The sequence below is a fragment of the Eubalaena glacialis genome, chromosome 4, assembly GCF_028564815.1.
Source record: "Eubalaena glacialis isolate mEubGla1 chromosome 4, mEubGla1.1.hap2.+ XY, whole genome shotgun sequence".
NCBI classification, from domain to species: domain Eukaryota; kingdom Metazoa; phylum Chordata; class Mammalia; order Artiodactyla; family Balaenidae; genus Eubalaena; species Eubalaena glacialis.
In genome coordinates this window covers 174364929-174384090 of record NC_083719.1, presented here as the reverse complement: position 1 = coordinate 174384090, position 19162 = coordinate 174364929, and the positions used below count along the sequence as shown (strand labels likewise).

The window sequence follows — 19162 nt, the reverse complement described above, 5'->3', positions numbered from 1 at the left end:
CTGCTGTCACTTACCGAAAGTCATGGCCATGTGGGCGATTGGGGGGGGTGGCGGGGAGGGGCAGAAAGTTCCGGAAGCCTCTGCCGCAACAGTCCTGCTCAGACAGGCTGCTGGAGACCCCAGACCTAAGGGAAGGGGTGACAGCACAGAGAAGGGCCCAGGTCACACAGGGGTGTCTCAGCAGGCTCCAGGACTCACTCTCTGTGGGGCCCTGGCAACACCCTGGCTTCTCCAGCCTCAGTTTACCCATCTGTGGCATGTGTGGGTTGGGCACCTAGATGAACTAATTTCGCGCCTAAGGAAGGGAACTGGGCTGGATCTGCCCAGGAAGGAGGCAGGGAAGTTGCCCCAGACAAAAGTCAAGTTCTCCTTCAAGGTATTTCTCCCATGAGACCCTGGGAGGGATAATAGCCCCCTATTGTGCTCTGTGCCCTAAGCCCAGCCTTAGAAACTGTGAAAACCAGACAGACCCGGACCTGCCCTCAGGCTCACCTCACTATCTGGTCTGGCAGGGAGGCAATTAATCATTATGGATAACAAAGAAAACCAAGGTAACAGGACAAGCACAGGCTGGGGCTCCGGTGCGGGGGGCCGGGCCGGAGGCTCTGTGTAGAGGCCAGGATGGATCCAGCAGGAATCTGAAGCAGGACAAAGAGGGCTCCTGGCAGAGAACACTACAAGCGCAAAGGCCCAGAGGTGGGAGTGAGTCAAGCTGTTTATGGCCCCAAGGGCGTGGCTGGGTGCAGTGAGGAGGGAGGGGGATGGCAGGGCAGTCAGCTGGGGCCAGATCACAGCGGGGTCTGATGGATGCTTTTTAACACCCCTGAGGCTGTCATGAGTGGAGGAGAGGGGCAGTATCCAGGTCAGAGCGGGGCCAGTGTCCTTAGTAGGATACAAACCCCAGAAAGTAGAGCTTTGGGGATAGATTTTAGAGGACCCTTTCATCTCTGTAATCCCGTCACAAGCCCTGGCACAAAAATGGCTTTGGTACGATTTTGTTGGCTTTAATTCAGTCACCCACAGACACTTCTTGGGCACTTCCTGTCTGCAGGGCATTGGGGACACAGCAGGCGACAGAGAAGACCCAGTCTCTGCCTGGTGGAGCCAACAGTCTAGTGGGGGAGACGACAATAAATAAACTATTATCGAATCAGTGTTTCAGTGGCCCTCGGTGCCAGGCTGCTAGGAGAAACACTGAGTCTGGGAGGGATGCGTGGAGGAAGTGACTTTGATACTGAAATCCAAGGACAAGTAGAATTAACCAGAGAGTGATCTGGAGGCGTGGGGAGTTCTGGCAGAGGAACAGCCCAGGCAAAGGCTGAGAAGCTGGGCAAGGTCACAGCATTCCTGAGAAGGACAGGGTGGCAGGGAAAAGGTGTGCTGAGACGTTTGGAGGCATCAGTGGGGCCTTGTGGGTGGAGGGAAGAGGTATGAGTTGTGCCCTCAGCACAGTGGGAGCCAGAGCAGGCTTGTGGCAGGAAGTGCTGCATGGGAGCTTAGCCATAGTATTTTTCTTTCATTTCCTGGGTGGCTTCAGCAGAGAAGAATGCAAACGTGTACTCCCATCCCTGGCCCTGAGAGGGAGGTTCCTGCCCTCCAGGAAGGACAGTGAGTCTCTAGGCCCCTGACAACTCTATGGTCACTGTGGTATGTTGAGAATGAGTAGAAGGGGAACAGAGTCAGGACAAAGGTGGCACCATCAGTCCCAGATAGGGGCATGTGACGTCTCCATGAGGAGATTCCAGGAAGCAGAGCCCAGAATTTGCCCAAGAATAAATTGAAGGGCTTCCCTGGTGGCGCAGTGGTTGAGAATCTGCCTGCCAATGCAGGGGACACGGGTTCGAGCCCTGGTCTGGGAAGATCCCACATGCCGCGGAGCAGCTAGGCCCGTGAGCCACAGTTACTGAGCCTGCGCTCCGCAACAAGAGAGGCCGCGATAGTGAGAGGCCCGCGCACCGCGATGAAGAGTGGCCCCCGGTCGCCGCAACTAGAGAAAGCCCTCACACAGAAACGAAGACCCAACACAGCCAAAAATAAATAAATAAATAACTAAATCTTTTAAAAAAGAATAAATTGGAAACTTCAGTGATGCAAATATCCCAAATTTTCTCCAGGCAAAAAGCCATAAATACAAAGAATAAACAAATGGAACTGGAAACAAAGGTAAGCTCATGTCATGGATAAAATATCTTCATAATATAAGCAACTCCTAGAAGACAATAAGAAAATGCCAATGACTTAGCAGGATATGAATCCAGAAATCACAGAAAGTGAAATACAAATGGCTGTTAAACCCAGAAAAAGATGCTCAGCCTCACTCACAATAAGAGAAATGCAAATTAAAAGCAGGATTGACTCTTGAATAACATGGGGTTGAATTGTAAGGGTCCACTTATACACAAATTTTTTTCAATAAATAGGTACTACAGTACTACACATTCTGCAGTTGGTTGAATCAGTGGGCCCTCAGATATGGAGGGCTGAATATAAAGTTATCCATGGATTTTTGAATGCATGGGGGTCAGCACCCCTAACCCCCCAAGTTGTTCAAGGATCAACTGTATAGTGAAACCATATGATTATTTTAATGGATGCAGGAAATGATGAAATTCAACACCTATTCATGATAAAAAGTCTTAGCAAACCATGTGCAAATGGGAACTTCCTCAATCTGATAAGGAATACCTACCAAAAAAGTCTACAGGTAATATTATACTTAATGTAAAAGACTGAATTGTGTCCTCCTGAGATTGGGAAAAAGACAAGGATGTCCATTCTCACCTCTTCTATTCAACATTGTTCTGGAGGTCATAACCATTGCAATGAGGCAAGAAAAATAAATAAAAGGTTTAAAGATTGGAAAGGAGGAGGTAAATTTGTCCCTGTTTGCAGATGATATGATTGTTTATATAAAAAACCCAAGGGAATCTATGACAACTACTAGAACTAATGAATTTAGCAAGTTCACAGGTTAAAAAATTAATGTATAAAATTCAGTTGAATTTTTATATACTAGCAGGAAACAACTGAAAATGAAAACAATTTTAAATGCCATTTGCAGCAGCACCAAAAAGATAAAATACCTAGGAATAAATCTAACAAAAGAAGTCTAAGATTGTTATACTAAAAGCTACAGATATTGCTGAGAGAAATTCATGAATACATAAATAAATGGAGAGAAATACCATGTTCATGGGTTGGAAGACTCAATGTTATTAAAACATCAGTTCTCCCCAAAATGGTCTACAGAGTCAATGTCATTCCAATCTAAATTCAGCAGAATTTTTTTTTTTATAGAAACTGGCACTGACTTTAAAATTCATATAGAATTGCAAAGGGCCAAGGTGACTTTTAAAAAGAAGATAAAATCAGAGGACTTATTCTACCTGACTTCTAGGCTTATTATAGAGCTAGAGTAATCAAGACAATTTGGTATTGGTGAAAAGATAGACAGGTAGATCAATAAAACAGAATAGATTAGAGTAACAGACTCATACAAATATAGCCAGTTGATTGTTGACACAGATACTAAGGCAACTAAATGGAGGAAAGGAAAGTTTTTTCAACAAACAGTACTGGAACAACTAGACATCATATGGGAAACAATTAACATCAACCCTTACCTCACATCATACATAAAATTAACTCAAAATGGATCACAGACCTGAATGTATAACCTAAAGGTATAAGACATCTAGAAAAAAACATAGAAGAAAAATTTTTGCAAACTGTGGTAGGCAAAGTTGTCTCAGCTAGAAAACATTGATAAGTTAGACTTCATCATTTTGCTCTTCAAAAGACACACAGAGGGACTTCCCTGGTGGTCCAGTGGTTAAGACTTCGCCTTCCAAGGCAGGGGGTGCGGGTTCAATCCCCGGTCAGGGAGCTAAGATCCCACATGCCTCATGGCCAAAACACCAAAACATAAAACAGAAGCAATATTGTAACAAATTCAATAAAGACTTTAAAAATGGTCCACATCAAAAAAAAAAAATCTTAAAAAGAAAAAAAAAATCTTTTTAAAAGACACCACTGGGAAAACAGAAAGGCAAGACATAGATCAGGAGAAAATATTTGCAATGCATATATTAAATAAACAAAGTACCTGTATCCAGAATATATCAATAACTCTAACAACTCAATAATAAAAGACAAACAACTCAATAAGAAATTGGGCAACAGATTTGAACAGACACTTCACCAAAGAGGATGTATGAATGGCCAACAAGCACATGAAAAGATGCTCAACATCGCTAGCCATCAGGGTAATGCTAATCAAAACCACATGAAATTGTTGCTTTTGTTGTGGTCATCCATGTACAATGCTTGGTGTCAGTCTATTTATCTCTTGTAAAAATAAAATACAGTGTGTGTGGAAAAAAAAAAAAATCAAGGATAGGACAAAAGCCTTTTCTACCTGTGTTACCCTCAAACTCTGCACCCCACCCCAGCCTAGGGATTAACCTCTTGTACCCATGTTCACTTTCTGGTTTTGGACTGTTAACCATCATTGCATCTGTATGTGTGTTGACAAAGTGAACTCTAGTCTTTCCAGTTTTTGAGTTTTGTTTTTTGGGTTAGGGAACAGTCCTACTATGAATGTACATTTACTGGTCTGCTGAAGTTCATATATAAACCTGTCAAGCACATTACCAGAATTGGAATTGCTTGTATATACACTTTGATAAATTTTAGAGACAATGGTAGAACAGAAGTAAATTGTATTTCAAATCCCACAATATTTTCACACCATGAAAACCCTTCCCTGTTTAATATATTTGTGTGTAGTTTATCTTTATGCCCATACTATATTTCCCAGAGATGGGTAAGTGTTATGTTTCTTGCTAGCACATTTACCGTATTGTTCAAAGTCAGGCGTTTAGTGGTTTTAGCATGATCCTATTTTCATGAACTCGCAAATACAAGATCTTCTCTCACACACACAAAAAAAAAAAAAAAAAAAAACAACCACATGAAAATACCATCTCACACCCACTAGAATGGGAAAAATTTAAAAAGACAGACAATAACAAGTGTTGACAATGCATTGCTGGTGGGAACGCAAAATGATGCAGCCACTGTGGAAAAGAGTTTGGCAGTTTCTTAAAGCTGAACATAGAATTACACTCTGACCCAGCCATTCCACTCCTAGGTATTTAGAGAAAATAAAATGGATGTCCATGCAAGGCCTTGTATTCCACCGTTCATCGAAGCTTTATTTGTAATAGTCTTAAACGGAAAACAACCTAAAAGTTCATCAGCAGGTGAATGAATGAACAAGCTGTGGTCCAGCCATCCAGTGCAATACAACTCAGCAATAAAAGGGAATGAACTATTGATACAAACAACAACATGGAACAATCTCTGAATCACCATGCTGAGTGAAAGAAGACAAGCACGAAGCTTCCATATAAAATTCTGGACCGTGCAAACTCATCTTAGTGACAGAAAGCAGATCAGGGTTGCCTGGGGATGAAAGTGGAGAAAAAGCACAGCAAAGGGAGTGCAGGATACTGTGGGGGATGGCGTTCATGATTTTTTTAAAAAATAAATTTATTTATTTATTTTTGGCTGCATTGGGTCTTCGTTGTTGGGTCTTCGTTGCTGCACGGGGGCTTTCTCTAGTTGCAGCGAGTGGGGGCTACTCTTCGTTGCAGTGCGTGGGCTTCTCATTGCGGTGGCTCCTCTTGTTGTGGAGCACGGGCTCTAGGCGTGTGGGCTTCAGTAGTTGTGGCACACAGGCTCAGTAGTTGTGGCTCGCGGGCTCTAGAGCACAGGCTCAGTAGTTGTGGCGCACGGGCTTAGTTGCTCCGCGCATATGGGGTCTTCCCGGACCAGGGCTCGAACCCGTGTCCCCTGCATTGGCAGGCCGATTCTCAACCACTGCACCACCTGGGAAGCCCGGTGTTCATGATCTTGATCGAAGTCATGATTTCATAGATTTACACACTTATCAAAACTATGTAAAGTGTGCATTTTAAATAAGTGCAATTTTGTGGACTCCAATTATACTTCAGTCAAGCCGAAAAGATGGGTGGTAGGGAGGAAGGAATACCAAAGGGCCATTTCCCACCTGTCAGACCATCACAGATGAAAAGTGTGAGAACTTGGTATATTCTTGAGGGTCTGCAGGAACAAATTCTCGTTTGCTGCTGTCAAGAGTGGAAATGAGGGAATTCCCTGGTGGTCCAGTGGTTAGGACTCCTCGCTTCCACTGCTGTGGGTTTGATCCCTGGTTGGGGAACTAAGATCCTACAAGCCGTGCAGCACAGCCAAAGAAAAAAGTGGAAATGACCCAGCCCAATGGAAGGGACCAGACGAAGCTGAAGAAATTGCCCCGAAACCCAGCAAGTCTCCTTCTAGCAAATGAGCCTTCCAGGAATGATACCTATGCACTGTTATTTATTCATCAAAGCACTCTTATAACAGCAATCAGTTGGAAACAACCTAGATGTCCAGCCACAGGGGATTCACTGAATAAACTATGGCCATTCTCAGCATGGAATATTATGCAGATATGCAAAAGAATAAGGTAGCCCAATGCTGACAGTGTGGGAAGACCTCCCAGATATTCTGTGAGGGAAAAAGCAAGGTGCAGGAAGTCTGGGCAGGAAGCTTCAGTTTGTATAGAAAGAGAAGAGACAATGAAGATTTCCTCGTATTGGTGAAGACTCTCTTTGCAGGGAAACATAAACAACTTGTTCCCATGGTGTCCGCTGGGGCAGAGAACCGGGGAGTCATGATAGGTGAAAGAGGGAGACAGTTTATGTTGTTTACCTTTTTGTGCCTGTTGAATTTTGTATCTGTTAATAGTGTTTAAAAGTTAAGCGTTTGATCAAAAAAATGAAACATATTTAACTACATAGATTGCGAGGGGAAATGGGAATTCCTGGAGCTGCTGTTCGGAGCTTGACCATGAACCAAACCCATCACTGATAATGAGAACAGCAAACACATATCAAGCGCTCACCAGTACACCAGGCACCCATTGAGGCTTTTATTTTATTTTTTCTTTTTTTTTGTCTGCGTTGGGTCTTTGTTGCTGTGCGCGGGCTTTCTCTAGCTGCGGCGAGCAGGGGCTACTCTTCATTGCAGTGCGCGGGCTTCTCATTGCGGTGGCTTCTCTTGTTGCGGAGCATGGGCTCTAGGCGCGCGTGCTTCAGTAGTTGTCGCGTGCGGGCTTCAGTAGTTGTGGTGCACAGGCTCACTTGCTCCGAGCATATGGGATCTTCCCTGACCAGGGATTGAACCCACGTCCCCTGCACTGGCAAGCAGATTCTTAACCACTGCGCCACCAGGGAAGCCCCCCACTGAGGCTTTTGACACATAGCAATTCATTTAATCCTCAAAACAACCTCAGAGGTGTGCACTGTGATTCCCATTTACAGATGGGAAAATTGAAGCTGGGGGAAGTGGAGCCTCCAGCTTGCTTTGCTTCCCCACCTCACAACGCCCTAGGACTCCCCCACCCCAAATTAGGCTGAGAAAGGGAAATGGGGGTCTGGCCCCTGGGCGTGGGTTGGGGGGAGATAGCTGCACAGAGCCCACAGAGAGCACCTTCCTCACTTAATTTTTCTCCCCAGCACACACCACGCTCTGCTGTGGCATGCATTTTTCTTATTTATCTTGTTTTTGTCCATTTCCCCCATTAGTATGTCAGCTCCCCCAGGGCTGGAGATTTTGGTTATCCTTGTCAGGGCTGTGTCCCAGTTCCCGATACACAGTAAGCACTGATGAATGAATGAATGAATGAATGAGTGAATGAATGAATTTGGCGGAGGAGCCCTAGGAAGTTGGGAGTAGGGACAATTGGGGACAGGAGAGGAGGGGGCAGGAGGCTAGGGCCAGGATGGGGTGGCACCTGGGGTACAAGGGAGTGGATGTCTTGGGGACGTTTTGGGGACAAAAAGACAGGAGCAGAACTCCTGCCAGCCGAGCTCTGGAAGGATGGAGGTGCCAGTAGCCGAGATGGAGAAGGGGGTGGGCAAGATAGGGGAGCTCCGAAGGTGACAGTCAAGATAGGAGGGGCTACTTGGTGATGCAAGCCGAGGTGCACCCGAGAAGCCTGGATTAACAAACTGTTCCCGGGTGCTCAGGGGCCGCCTCTCGAACCAGGAACCTGGCTGCACCTAATTGAATGGTGATGACAGAAACGGAGGGACGTCTGGCTTGAGATCCCCCGTCCAGCACCAGCTTATCCGGCTAGGGTTCCTGCGTGGCGCGAGGTGGGGGAGCCGGGAGGGGTGCGCAGGCGCAAGAGGGTGGGTCAGGGGCGTGGCGGAGACCATGGCAAAACTTGCCAGGCAGAACCAAAATGCCAAAAAAAAAAAAAAAAAAAAGGTTTTTAGGCAGAACACACACACACACACCCCCCACACGTTCGTTCCTCCTCCTAGCTGCAGGGGTCACCGTGACCCAGGCTTTGGAGATAGAAGCGCCAGGTCCAAGGCCAGGGCTCTGCCTGTGACCCTCCCTCTCTACTTCATCCTCCTCCCCTTTCCCTTCTCCTCCCCTGTCCTTACTTCCCCTCCTCTGGACCCTCTCCTGCCCTCCCAGGACTCGATTTGTGCCCCAGGCTCCAGGACCTCTTTCCACCGCTTGTTCCCTCCCCGCAGCCTGGGGAAACCGAGGCCTAGAGTTCAGGCACAGTGGGAAGGGCACAGCCAGCAAAGGCAGAGCCCCTGCCACCCCAGTCCAAACAATTACACGCCATTTAAACCTCCCAACAATCCTAAGAGCTGGGGACTATTATTAATCTCACCTTACGGATAGGGAAACTGAGGCCCAGAGCAGTGATGCGCCAGGAAACACTCGGTGGGATTCGAACCTGTGCCTATCCCACACAGATGTCCCCGGCTATTGGCCTCGACCCGGCAAAGACGGGCAAGGGCTCTGCTGCCACCTAGTGGACACTTGTGGCAGCGCTGTTCGGGTGGAGTCGCCTCTCGCCTGTCGGACGGCCCAGGCAAGGGGCCAGAGCCAGGAGGGTGTAGGCCTGATGCCCTGACCGCCTTTCCTCCATCATGTTCTCCCACCAAGTTTCCCAATTTTCACAACCTAAGTGTCCACCTGGAAGACATGGACTAACTAATCTCCTGCCCATGTTGGGCTCACGACTTCTTCAGCACAGAAAGACCCCAAAATGCGGGGGGGAAAATAAAAAGCATTAATTGGAATGCATACAAAACAATTAAAGACCACAGATTAAGGTAATTCTTTAATTATAATAAACAGCATACATGCATATTTCTTCTCCTTTTGTCTCATCTGATTTTAAAAAGCGGGTGTATAAAAATATATATTAATTTTATTTGGGGGCCTATAACATATAGAAATGTAGTATATTTGTCAATAATAGCGCAAAGGAGATGAGAGGAACAAAGCTGTATTGAAGTCAGGAAATGACACCAGGTTACTGAAAGTGCAGTCTGGCTGCTCGCTGCTCAAACGCCTATAAAGAGGCAAGCTAGAGCTTCCCTGGTGGCGCAGTGGTTAAGAATCCGCCTGCCAATGCAGGGGACACGGGTTGGAGCCCTGGACCGGGAAGATCCCACATGCCGCGGAGCAACTAAGCCCATGTGCCACAACTACTGAGCCCACGTGCCACAACTACTGAAGCCCACATGCCTAGAGCCCGTGCTCCACAACAAGAGAAGCCACCGCAATGAGAAGCCCGCACACTGCAACGAAGAGTAGCCCCCGCTCGCCGCAGCTAGAGAAAGCCCGCGTGCAGCAACGAACACCCAACGCAGCCAAAAATAAATAAACAAACAAACAAATAAATAATAGGCAAGCTGGTGGAAAGTTTGCTTTATTTTGGATGCCGGCAACCGAGTGGCGGCGGGGGGGAGGGGGGGAACTCCTTCCAAAAGCCAACTCCCCCCAACTGACAATCAGTGGGCAAGAGCTTTTATAGACAGAGGGAGGGGGCTACGTGCAGAAATTGCACAGTCAGCTCTGGCAGTCGTCTTGAAATTGGTCACGCGGTTGTCTGACCAGCGTCATCTTGATTGTTTTAAGTACAGTTAATTTTCAGTTCCAGGGTCGGTTTGCTCCCATTTCCTTGAGGCCAATTCTTGGAATGTGGCAGCTTATGTCATGGCTACAGTCTGGTCATCATATAGTTAACTTCTTCCACCTGGTGGGGATTTTGGTACCTATAAGACAGCTCACAGGATATAGCTCAGAATATTATCTATAGGCCATGAAGAGGAACTAAAGGTCCTTGACTATGTTTATTGACTAAACTATTATTATTTAGTCTTGTTGGGAAGTTTTCCTTTGTTTATGCATTTTTCTCACTTCTCTGATTAAACTTATGCTTTGGCTAAAGTTTTTATCACAGACAAAAGGCAAGCAGAGGACATGGGGGGGAAGGACTATAGGGTCCTGCTCCATTTCAGTAACTCTAATTGACAAAAACAAAGGAAGAGAACCAGAAATTCGAAAGGAGAAAATTAATATAACAACTCTATAAATATATACTTGCCCTCCTTTATTTTCTTGGATTCTTTAACAGACATATAACTGCATGGAGTAATCATTATAACAATGTATTGTTTGTTTTGTAACATATGTAGATGTAATATGTATAACAATAATAACAATAATAGGACAAAAAGGGGAAGAGGAAATGAGCTATGTAGGAGCAACATTTCTGTATGTTCTTAAAATTAAGGCAGCGTAAATCCAAGGAGATTCTAAGTTGAGATGTATACGGTAAGCCCTAAAGCAAGCACTAAGGAAATAACTCAAAAAATATAGTGAAAAAAATCATTAAAGGAAGTAAAATGTTACATTAGAAAATAGTCGCTTCATGCAACAGAAAGCAGTAAAGAAATAAACAAGTGGTACTATATCAAACTAAAAAGCTTCTGCACAGCAAAGGAAACGATCAACAAAATGAAAAGGCAGGGATTTCCCTGGTGGTCCACTGGGTAAGACTCCATGCTCCCAATGCAGGGGACCCAGGTTCAATCCCTGGTCGGGGAACGAGATCCTGCATGCATGCTGCAACTAAGAGTCCACATGCAACAACTGAAGATCCTGCACACCGAAACGAAGGTCCCGCGTGCCATATCTAAGAGCCAGTGCAGCCAAAATAAATAAATAAATTTTTTTTTTTTTTTTTTTTTTTTTTAAAAAAGGACTTCCCTGGTGGTGCAGTGTTTAAGAATCCACCTGCCAATGCAGGGGACATGGGTTCGAGCCCTGGTCCGGGAAGATCCCACATGCTGCAGAGCAACTAAGCCCGTGTGCCACAACTACTGAGCCTGCACTCTAGTACCCGTGAGCCGCAACTACTGAAGCCCACGCGCCTAGAGCCCGTGCTCCGCAACAAGAGAAGCCACCGCAGTGAGAAGCCCACTCACCTCAACGAAGAGTAGCCCCAGCTCACCGCAACTAGAGAAAGCCCGCGCGCAGCAACGAAGACCCAACGCAGCCTAATTAATTAATTAATTAATTAATTTTTAAAAAAACCACACACACAGTGAAATACCACTTCACACCTGTTAAAATGGCTAGCATCAAAAAGACAAGAGTGGGACTTCCCTGGCAGTCCAGCGGTTAAAACTCCGTGCTTCCACTGCAGGGGACGTGGGTTCGATCCATGGTCGGGGAACTAAGATAGCACATGCCTGCGGTGCGCCCCCCCCCCGCCAAAAAAAAAAAAAAAAGACAAGCGGTAACAATTGGAGGTGAGAATATGGAGAAAAAGGAACCCTCTTGCACTGTTGGTAGAAATGTAAATTGACAAAGCCACTATGGAAAACAGTATGGAGGTTCCTAAAGAAAATTAAAATTAGAACTACCATATGATCCAGCAATTCCACCTCTGTATATTTATCTGAAGGAAAACAATAACACTCACTCAAAAAGATATTTGCACTCCCATTTCATTGCAGCATTATTTACAATAGCTAGGACATGGAAGCAACCTATGTGTTCATCAACAGACGACTGGATAAACAAAATGTGGAATATGTATACAAGGGACTATTAGCCATTGAAAATAAGGAAATCTTGCTATTTCCAGAAACATGGATGGACCTTGAGGGTATTATGCTTAGTGAAATAAGTCACACAGAGAAAAACAAATACTGTATGATCCCCACTTACATGTAGATACCACACATAGGTTCCATTTATATGTGGAATCTAAAAAAATGAACTCATAGAAACAGAATAGATTGGTGGTTGCCAGAGGTGGGGGTGGGGTAGGGGAGATGGGTGAAGGGAGTCAAAAGGTACAAACTTCCAGTGACAAGATAAATAAGTTCTGGGGATGTAATGTACAGCATGATGACTATAGTTAACAATACTGTATTGTATGTTTGAAATTTGCTGAGAAAATAGATCTTAAAAGTTCTCAACACAAGGGAAAAAAATGGTAACTATGTCAGGTAATGGATGTGTTAACGAAACTTATTGTAGTGATCATTTCACAATATATACATATATCAAATCCTTATATTGTACACCTGAAACTAATACAGTGTTATATGTCAACTATATCTCAATAAAACTGGGGAAAAAAAGGAAAGCAGTAAAGGAAGAATAGAGGAAAGACAAAAAAGATGTGGGACACATAGAAAAACAAAAAGTAAAATGGCAGATGTACTGTTGTTAAGGTGACAACACTCCCCCAATTGATCTACAGATTCAAAACAATCCCTGTCAAAATCTCAGCTGGCTTCTTTACAGAAATTGATAAGTTAATCCTAAACTTCATATGAAAATCTAAGGGACCCCAAATAGCCTTTTTGATCTTGAAAAACAAGATCAAAACTGTAGAATTCACACTTCCCAATTCAAAACTTACTACAAAGCTACAGCAATCAAAACAATGTGGTACCGGCATAAAGGTAGATATATAGATCAACGGAACAAAATTAAGAAGCCAGAAATAAACACATTTATCTTTGACAAGACAATTCAAAGGGGAAAGAATAATCTTTTCAACAAATGGTTCTGGAACAACTGAATATCCACATGTGAAAGAATGAAGTGGACCGTTGTTTCATATCATACATAAAATTAACTCAAAATGGATCAAAAGCCTAAATATAAGAGCTAAAATTATAAAAGTATTAGAAGAAAACATAGACATAAACATCATAACTCTGGATTAGGCAGTAGTTTCTTAGACATGACACCACAAGCACAAGCAGCAAAAGAAAAAATAGATAAGTTGGACTTCAAAATTAAAAACTTTTGTGCTTGGGAGGGAGGGAGATGCAAGAGGGAAGAGATATGGGAACATATGTATATGTATAACTGATTCACTCTGTTATAAAGCAGAAACTAACACACCATTGTAAAGCAATTATACTTCAATAAAGATGTTTAAAAATAAATAAATAAATAATTTTAAAAAATAAAAAAACTTTTGTGCTTCAAAGGACTCCATCAAGACAGTGAAACGTTAACCCACAGAATGAAAAAAAATTTGCAAATCATATATCTGATAAGAAACTATGAATCTCTAGAATATATGAAGAACCCTTACAACTCAGTTATTTTTTAAAAAACACACTCAATTTAAAAATGGGCAAAGAATTTGAATAGACATTTCTCCAAAGAAGATATACGTATGGCCAATAAGCACAGGAAAAGATGCCCAATATCATTAGTCATCAGGGAAAAGCAAATAAAAAATACAATGAGATACCACTTCACACCCACTAGGATGGTTATAATAAAAGACAAATAATTAAAAGCGTCAGTGAGGAAGTGAATTTGGAGCCCTCACACATTACTGATGGGAATGTAAAATGATGCAGGCATTTTATAAAATACTCTGGCAGCTAAACATAGAATTACCATGTGACCCAGCAATTCCACCTCTAGCAATACCCAAGAGAAATGAAAGCATACATTGACACAAAGATTTGCACGCAACTGTCATTATCTCCTTATTTACAATAGCCAAAAAGTGGAAACCACGAAAATGTCCATCAACTGAAGAATGGATGAACAAAATATATCTATACAATAGAATATTATTCAGCCATAAAAAGAAATGAAGTACTGACCCATGATATAATGTGAATGAACCTTGAAAACATATGCTAAGTGAAAGAAGCCAATCACAAAAGATCTCACTTTGTATGATTCCAATTATGTAAAATGTCTAGAATAGGGAAATCCATAGAGGTAGAAAGTAGATTCTTAGTACCTTTGGGCTGGGGAAGGGGGAAGGAATGGAAAGTGATTGCTAAGGGTAAGGGGCTTCTTTGGGGGATTATGGAAATGTTCCAAATTTTACGGTGACGTTGCACAACTGTGTGTGTGTGTGTTTATATATATATAAATACATACACACATATATATATATCTGTAAATGCAATTTAAAAAACCATTGAATTGTACAATTTAAATGTGTGAATTGTATGGCATGTGAACTATATCTTAATTAAGCCGTTATTAATTTTTTACTTAATAAAAAAAAATTCTAATTGGGCTCATTTGTCACCTCCTCCAAGAGCCCTCCCTCTTAAAATAAACCCTCCAATTTACCCTCTTTCCTCTTTGCTTTTCTTCACAGCCTGACATCGTGGGTTCTTTCCTTTTCCATTCTCGGTCTCCCCTCCAGGAGAGCCTCTTTTTGCCCCAACAAATTGCTAAGCCCGGAGCCCCTCAAAGGTGGGGCTGCACCTTGATCGGTTCTAGCGCCCCCCCGCCCCGCCCCGCCCCGCCCCCCCCCGTCCCCCGTCGCCCCAGGATCTGTACTGGAAGCAAGCAGATGAGGTTTGAATATCTGCTACTATGAAACACAAATCAGATACCCCACCATAATAATAATAACTACCATTCCATCTCTTAATGAACGTTAGCGCTTGTTAATTGCTCTGTGCCTGGCGTTTTACACGAGTTATTTTATCTTTTTTTTTTGGCTGTGTTGGGTCTTCATTGCTGTGCGCGGGCTCTCTCTAGTTGTGGCGAGCAGGGGCTACTCTTCATTGAGGTGCGCAGACTTCTCATTGCGGTGGCTTCCCTCGTTGCGGAGCACGGGCTCTAGGCACACGGGCTTCAGTAGTTGTGGCTCGCGGGTTCAGTAGTTGTGGCTCGCAGGCTCTAGAGCGCAGGCTCAGTAGTTGTGGTTAACGGGCTTAGTTGCTCCGCGGCATGTGGGATCTTCCCGGACCAGGGCTTGAACCCGTGTCTCCTGCATTGGCAGGTGGATTACCACTGCGCCACCAGGGAAGCCCTATTTTATCTAATTATTGTAACATTTCTAGGAGGAAAAACACCAGTATTATTCCCATTTAACAGAAAAGAACTCGAGAACTCCGTAACACACCTCCGGGAGAAAACAGACCCGGAGTGGGAAGAAGCGCCGCGACCTCATCATTGCCCCTGGACCACACGAGGTGTGCTTCTATGTACATAAGCTTCCCGAGGAAGTGGAACCCGGAACGGGCCACCGAGACCTCCCAGCGTATCTACAACTCCCGGCATGCGCGCGCGCCGACGCTCCCTTACGTCGCGTTTGAACAGGAGGGCTAGTCTCCCCACGTCTTGGGAGTTGTAGTCTCGCCGCAAACGGAGGCCGGGCTGTGAGAGTTTGGTGGATCTGGAGCCAATGAAGAAGCAGATCTTATTGAGCTCGGGGCCGACGAGCCAATGGGCTCGCGGCCCTCGAATGGGAGGGACTTCCGGCCACGAAGTCGAGATGAGCGGCTGCGCGAGGGCGGTCATTTCCTTTTCGAGGGTGGCGGCGAGCGCGGATAGAGCGTTATGAAGGCCTCGGGCACGGTAAGACGAGCGCGGTGGGGCAGGGAGTGGGAACGCGAAGCGGACCGAATCGTGGGCCACGGGAGGAGGCATGGGACACGCGGAAGTGCTTGTTCCGGCTAGGTCCCGCGCGCCGCCGTCCCCAGTTGCAGCCAACATGGCGGCCACTGCGGAGCCGCGTGGGGCGACCGGTGCATGGCCCGGGCCGGCTCGGGGATCGCGGAGGCCGGGGAGGCCGAGTCTCTTTTCCAGGGGAAGGGACAAGTTGCGCGGCGTGGAAACACGCGCCGCAGGACCTCATCGAGCTTCCGAGCCTCAGTTTCCTTGTCAGCAAAGTGGACAAGGTGGTGGGAGCGGGGGGAGGGCAATAGAATTCTGTTTCTCCTGGCATGGCTGTGAGAGAAATAGAAGAAATTTGTAAGTCTGAGCTGACATGGAGAGTGCGAGCCTTATCCATGTGGAGGGTGCTGGGCAAAATCAGAGAGTGTTAATAGCACAGAGATGGAAGAGTAGGCCCTGGGGAGAAACAGTATGGGTGGGTCATTTTCAGCTTTCCAGCCCCAGTTTCCACACTGGAAAAGGGGCCGACCGCATCGGTATCCCTTCCTGAATGGATGGTCCGGGAGGCCGATGAGTCAGGTTGAGAGATAGAAGTAGGAACCGAGTTTGTGAGGTTTGGGGTTATTTTCTGTTGATACTAGTAAAATGGTGACGGGTCATCTTATGGAGGTGGCTCCTTTCTCGTATACCACAGGATTTGGACCTGGCAGACGTTTTCACCTTTTGCATCTGTGTAAACAGGGAGCTTACACTTGGGAGTCCAAACCCCTTGGACTGCAGCTGGGAAAACTGAGGCAGCTGCAAGTCATGACAGCAGTGCAGGGAGCCCAGAGCTGGGCAGGGAACTGGATTCTTGTCCTGGTTCTGCCTGGAGTTGGCTGTGAGATCCCAGGCTGGTCACTGTCTCTGGGGTCTGGAATGAAAGAGGATTTTGGCAAGTTACTGTGAGCTGCAGAGATGCTCTGGAGGAAGGAGACAGCTTGACTGTTCCAGGCCAGCCCATAGAAAGGGAGAGGAAGGGAGGGGTTGAGACCCTCACCCAGCTTTCCTGAGCCAGGGCAAAGGGCACACAGGCACCTTGGTTAATCCTCCCCACTCTCACTCCCTTTTATGTGGAAGGCTCAGACAGTGGCATGACCCACAGTCAGCCAGATTTCACATGGAGGCCCTGGGGTGGGACTTGCCCTTCTCTGTCCCCTGATCCAGTTGTCAACAGGCTTGGGAAGGGGAGCAGCGTGAGTCTCCACAGTTACCTCTGGGCTTTGGGTGCTGGCCCCACCTCACCCCCATTTCTCTTCCAGCTTCGAGAATACAAGGTGGTGGGGCGCTGCCTGCCGACCCCCAAGTGCCGCACGCCGCCCCTCTATCGCATGCGGATCTTTGCGCCTAACCATGTTGTTGCCAAGTCCCGCTTCTGGTACTTTGTATCTCAGCTGAAGAAGATGAAGAAGTCTTCAGGGGAAATTGTCTACTGTGGACAGGTATGGGGTGTCTGAGGCTGGGTGGGATCCGGAGAGGATTTACACCCTCCCATGGGGCAGCTGTCACCCCACAGAATTAGCGGACTTTACAAACTCTGGTCTGTTCCCTTGTGCTCTTCAGGCCCTAGGTTGGGATGGAATAGGTGACTCGGTGCCCTTTTCCTAATGAGAAAGCCCAAGGCCCAGGGAAGGCCTGCTGGGACCCCTTGGTTGAGGCTGGGCCTCATCTGTAAAGTGGGGGGGAGATGCTGGACTCTGCACTGTGAGGCTACACTGGGCAGCAGGTGGTTTTGGGCCCAGATGGTCCCAGGAGAGTTGTGTTGAGGGGTGGTCTGGAGCTGTGTCGGTCCCCATGGGGGAAGCATCTCGGCCTGGACTGCTTTGCACCCCTGCTGTTGCCATGGGAATTTCCCTTGCACAGCAGATTTCCCCTCAGATGTCTGAAGGTGCGGGGACTGGGAAACAGGCAAGAGAGGCCTGGGGGCTGGGCTGTCCTTTGGAGCGGCGGGGCGGGGCGGGAGCAGAGGTTCAGGGATGGAGGGGGTCTGATTGAAGCCCACTTGGTGCTCTCGCCTCAGCTGGTCTCCTTTCCTTGGCAGGTGTTCGAAAAATCTCCCCTGCGGGTGAAGAACTTCGGCATCTGGCTGCGCTATGACTCCCGCAGTGGCACCCACAACATGTACCGGGAGTACCGGGACCTGACCACAGCCGGCGCTGTCACCCAGTGCTGTAAGCCGCCGGGTCCCCAAACCAGGTCCCTCCTTTAGGCTCACAGAGCAGGCACTTGTAGCTCAGTCTGACATCCTTCCTGCCAGACTGAGGCAGGACAAACGCAAGAGCTTTCTTGGGGGTAGGTGGGAGTCCCAGGGATGGTGACAGGGGAGGCACAGGAGGTGTTGCTTTGGGGGCAGGAGGAGTGGAGAGGATGCCCCAAGCACACCTTTTTCTGGAACCTTGGCAGCAAGTGGACTTAGGAGATTGGAGGGAGGGTCCTCGAGTCATTCCTGAGCTGGTTCAGTCACCCACCACCAACTGCATCTGGAACCTCCTTCTTGAGGTTTGAGGTCAGCCCCTTGTGTAGAGACAACTGCTGCTCAGAACCTAGTCCAGCCCCTGTCCAGTGTTGGGACCTGCCATTCGCAGCCCCAGGTGCTCCCAGGGTGGGTCACCTACCAGGACCAGAGTCCAAGCACCTAAACCCAAGAACTGCTGTTTCTTGTAACAGCAGTTTAAACAGAGGTGCTAACAGCAAGTGGATCTTGTCGCCTTTGGGGGCCTGCAGCCATGCCCCTCAAAGTGAATTTGGAGGTTCTACACACTTGGTAGCCAGTACCTGCTGGGACCAGATGCTGTGGCCACTCGTTCCCCAAGTGCCCCTCTTCCTGATCCCTGTAGACCGAGACATGGGCGCCCGGCACCGTGCCCGGGCCCACTCGATCCAGATCATGAAGGTGGAGGAGATCGCAGCCAGCAAGTGCCGCCGACCAGCAGTCAAGCAGTTCCACGTGAGTGCCCTCGGGGCCCTGCTGGGCAGGCTGGGCTGAGGCGGCTGCCCTGGAACGCCAGACTGGCCTGGCAGCTCCTCCAGACTTGGGAGATGCAGTAAAGCACCGGGTTTGACGCAGGAGCCCAGTGGGGGTGGCCACACCTCAGTGGTCCTTGGGAGACAAGGTTAAGAGCCTCCCCCCAACACCCTTGCCTGCCTTTTCATATTACAGGACTCCAAGATCAAATTCCCACTGCCCCACCGGGTCCTCCGTCGCCAGCACAAGCCACGCTTCACCACCAAGAGGCCCAACACCTTCTTTTAGATGCAGGGCCTCCCTGTGCCCAGGTCTGCCCAAATAAAACTCGTTGGGAAAACTGGGCACTCAGATGCAGTT

General features: G+C 46.9%; 1 protein-coding gene and 1 non-coding gene across 2 annotated transcripts; both read left to right on the top strand.

Annotated features, from left to right (window-relative positions):
• Positions 1 to 15671: 15671 nt before the first annotated feature.
• On the top strand, positions 15672 to 19153 carry RPL18A (ribosomal protein L18a). Its single transcript, XM_061188643.1, has 5 exons — positions 15672 to 15759; positions 17100 to 17279; positions 17879 to 18008; positions 18675 to 18784; positions 18998 to 19153. The coding sequence occupies exons 1-5, from the start codon at positions 15742 to 15744 to the stop codon at positions 19088 to 19090; spliced, it is 531 nt and encodes a 176-aa protein (XP_061044626.1). The 5' UTR covers positions 15672 to 15741; the 3' UTR covers positions 19091 to 19153.
• On the top strand, positions 18466 to 18598 carry LOC133091608 (small nucleolar RNA SNORA68). Its single transcript, XR_009700942.1, has one exon. It is a non-coding gene; the product is annotated as a small nucleolar RNA SNORA68 (small nucleolar RNA).
• Positions 19154 to 19162: the final 9 nt, after the last annotated feature.

What these genes read in the sequence shown, in the direction of transcription:
- RPL18A (XM_061188643.1), top strand. An exon ending in CGGCGCTGTCACCCAGTGCT is followed by an intron (nt 18,009 to 18,674) that starts GTAAGCCGCCGG and finishes TGATCCCTGTAG; the next exon opens with ACCGAGACATGGGCGCCCGG. An exon ending in CAGCAGTCAAGCAGTTCCAC is followed by an intron (nt 18,785 to 18,997) that starts GTGAGTGCCCTC and finishes TTCATATTACAG; the next exon opens with GACTCCAAGATCAAATTCCC.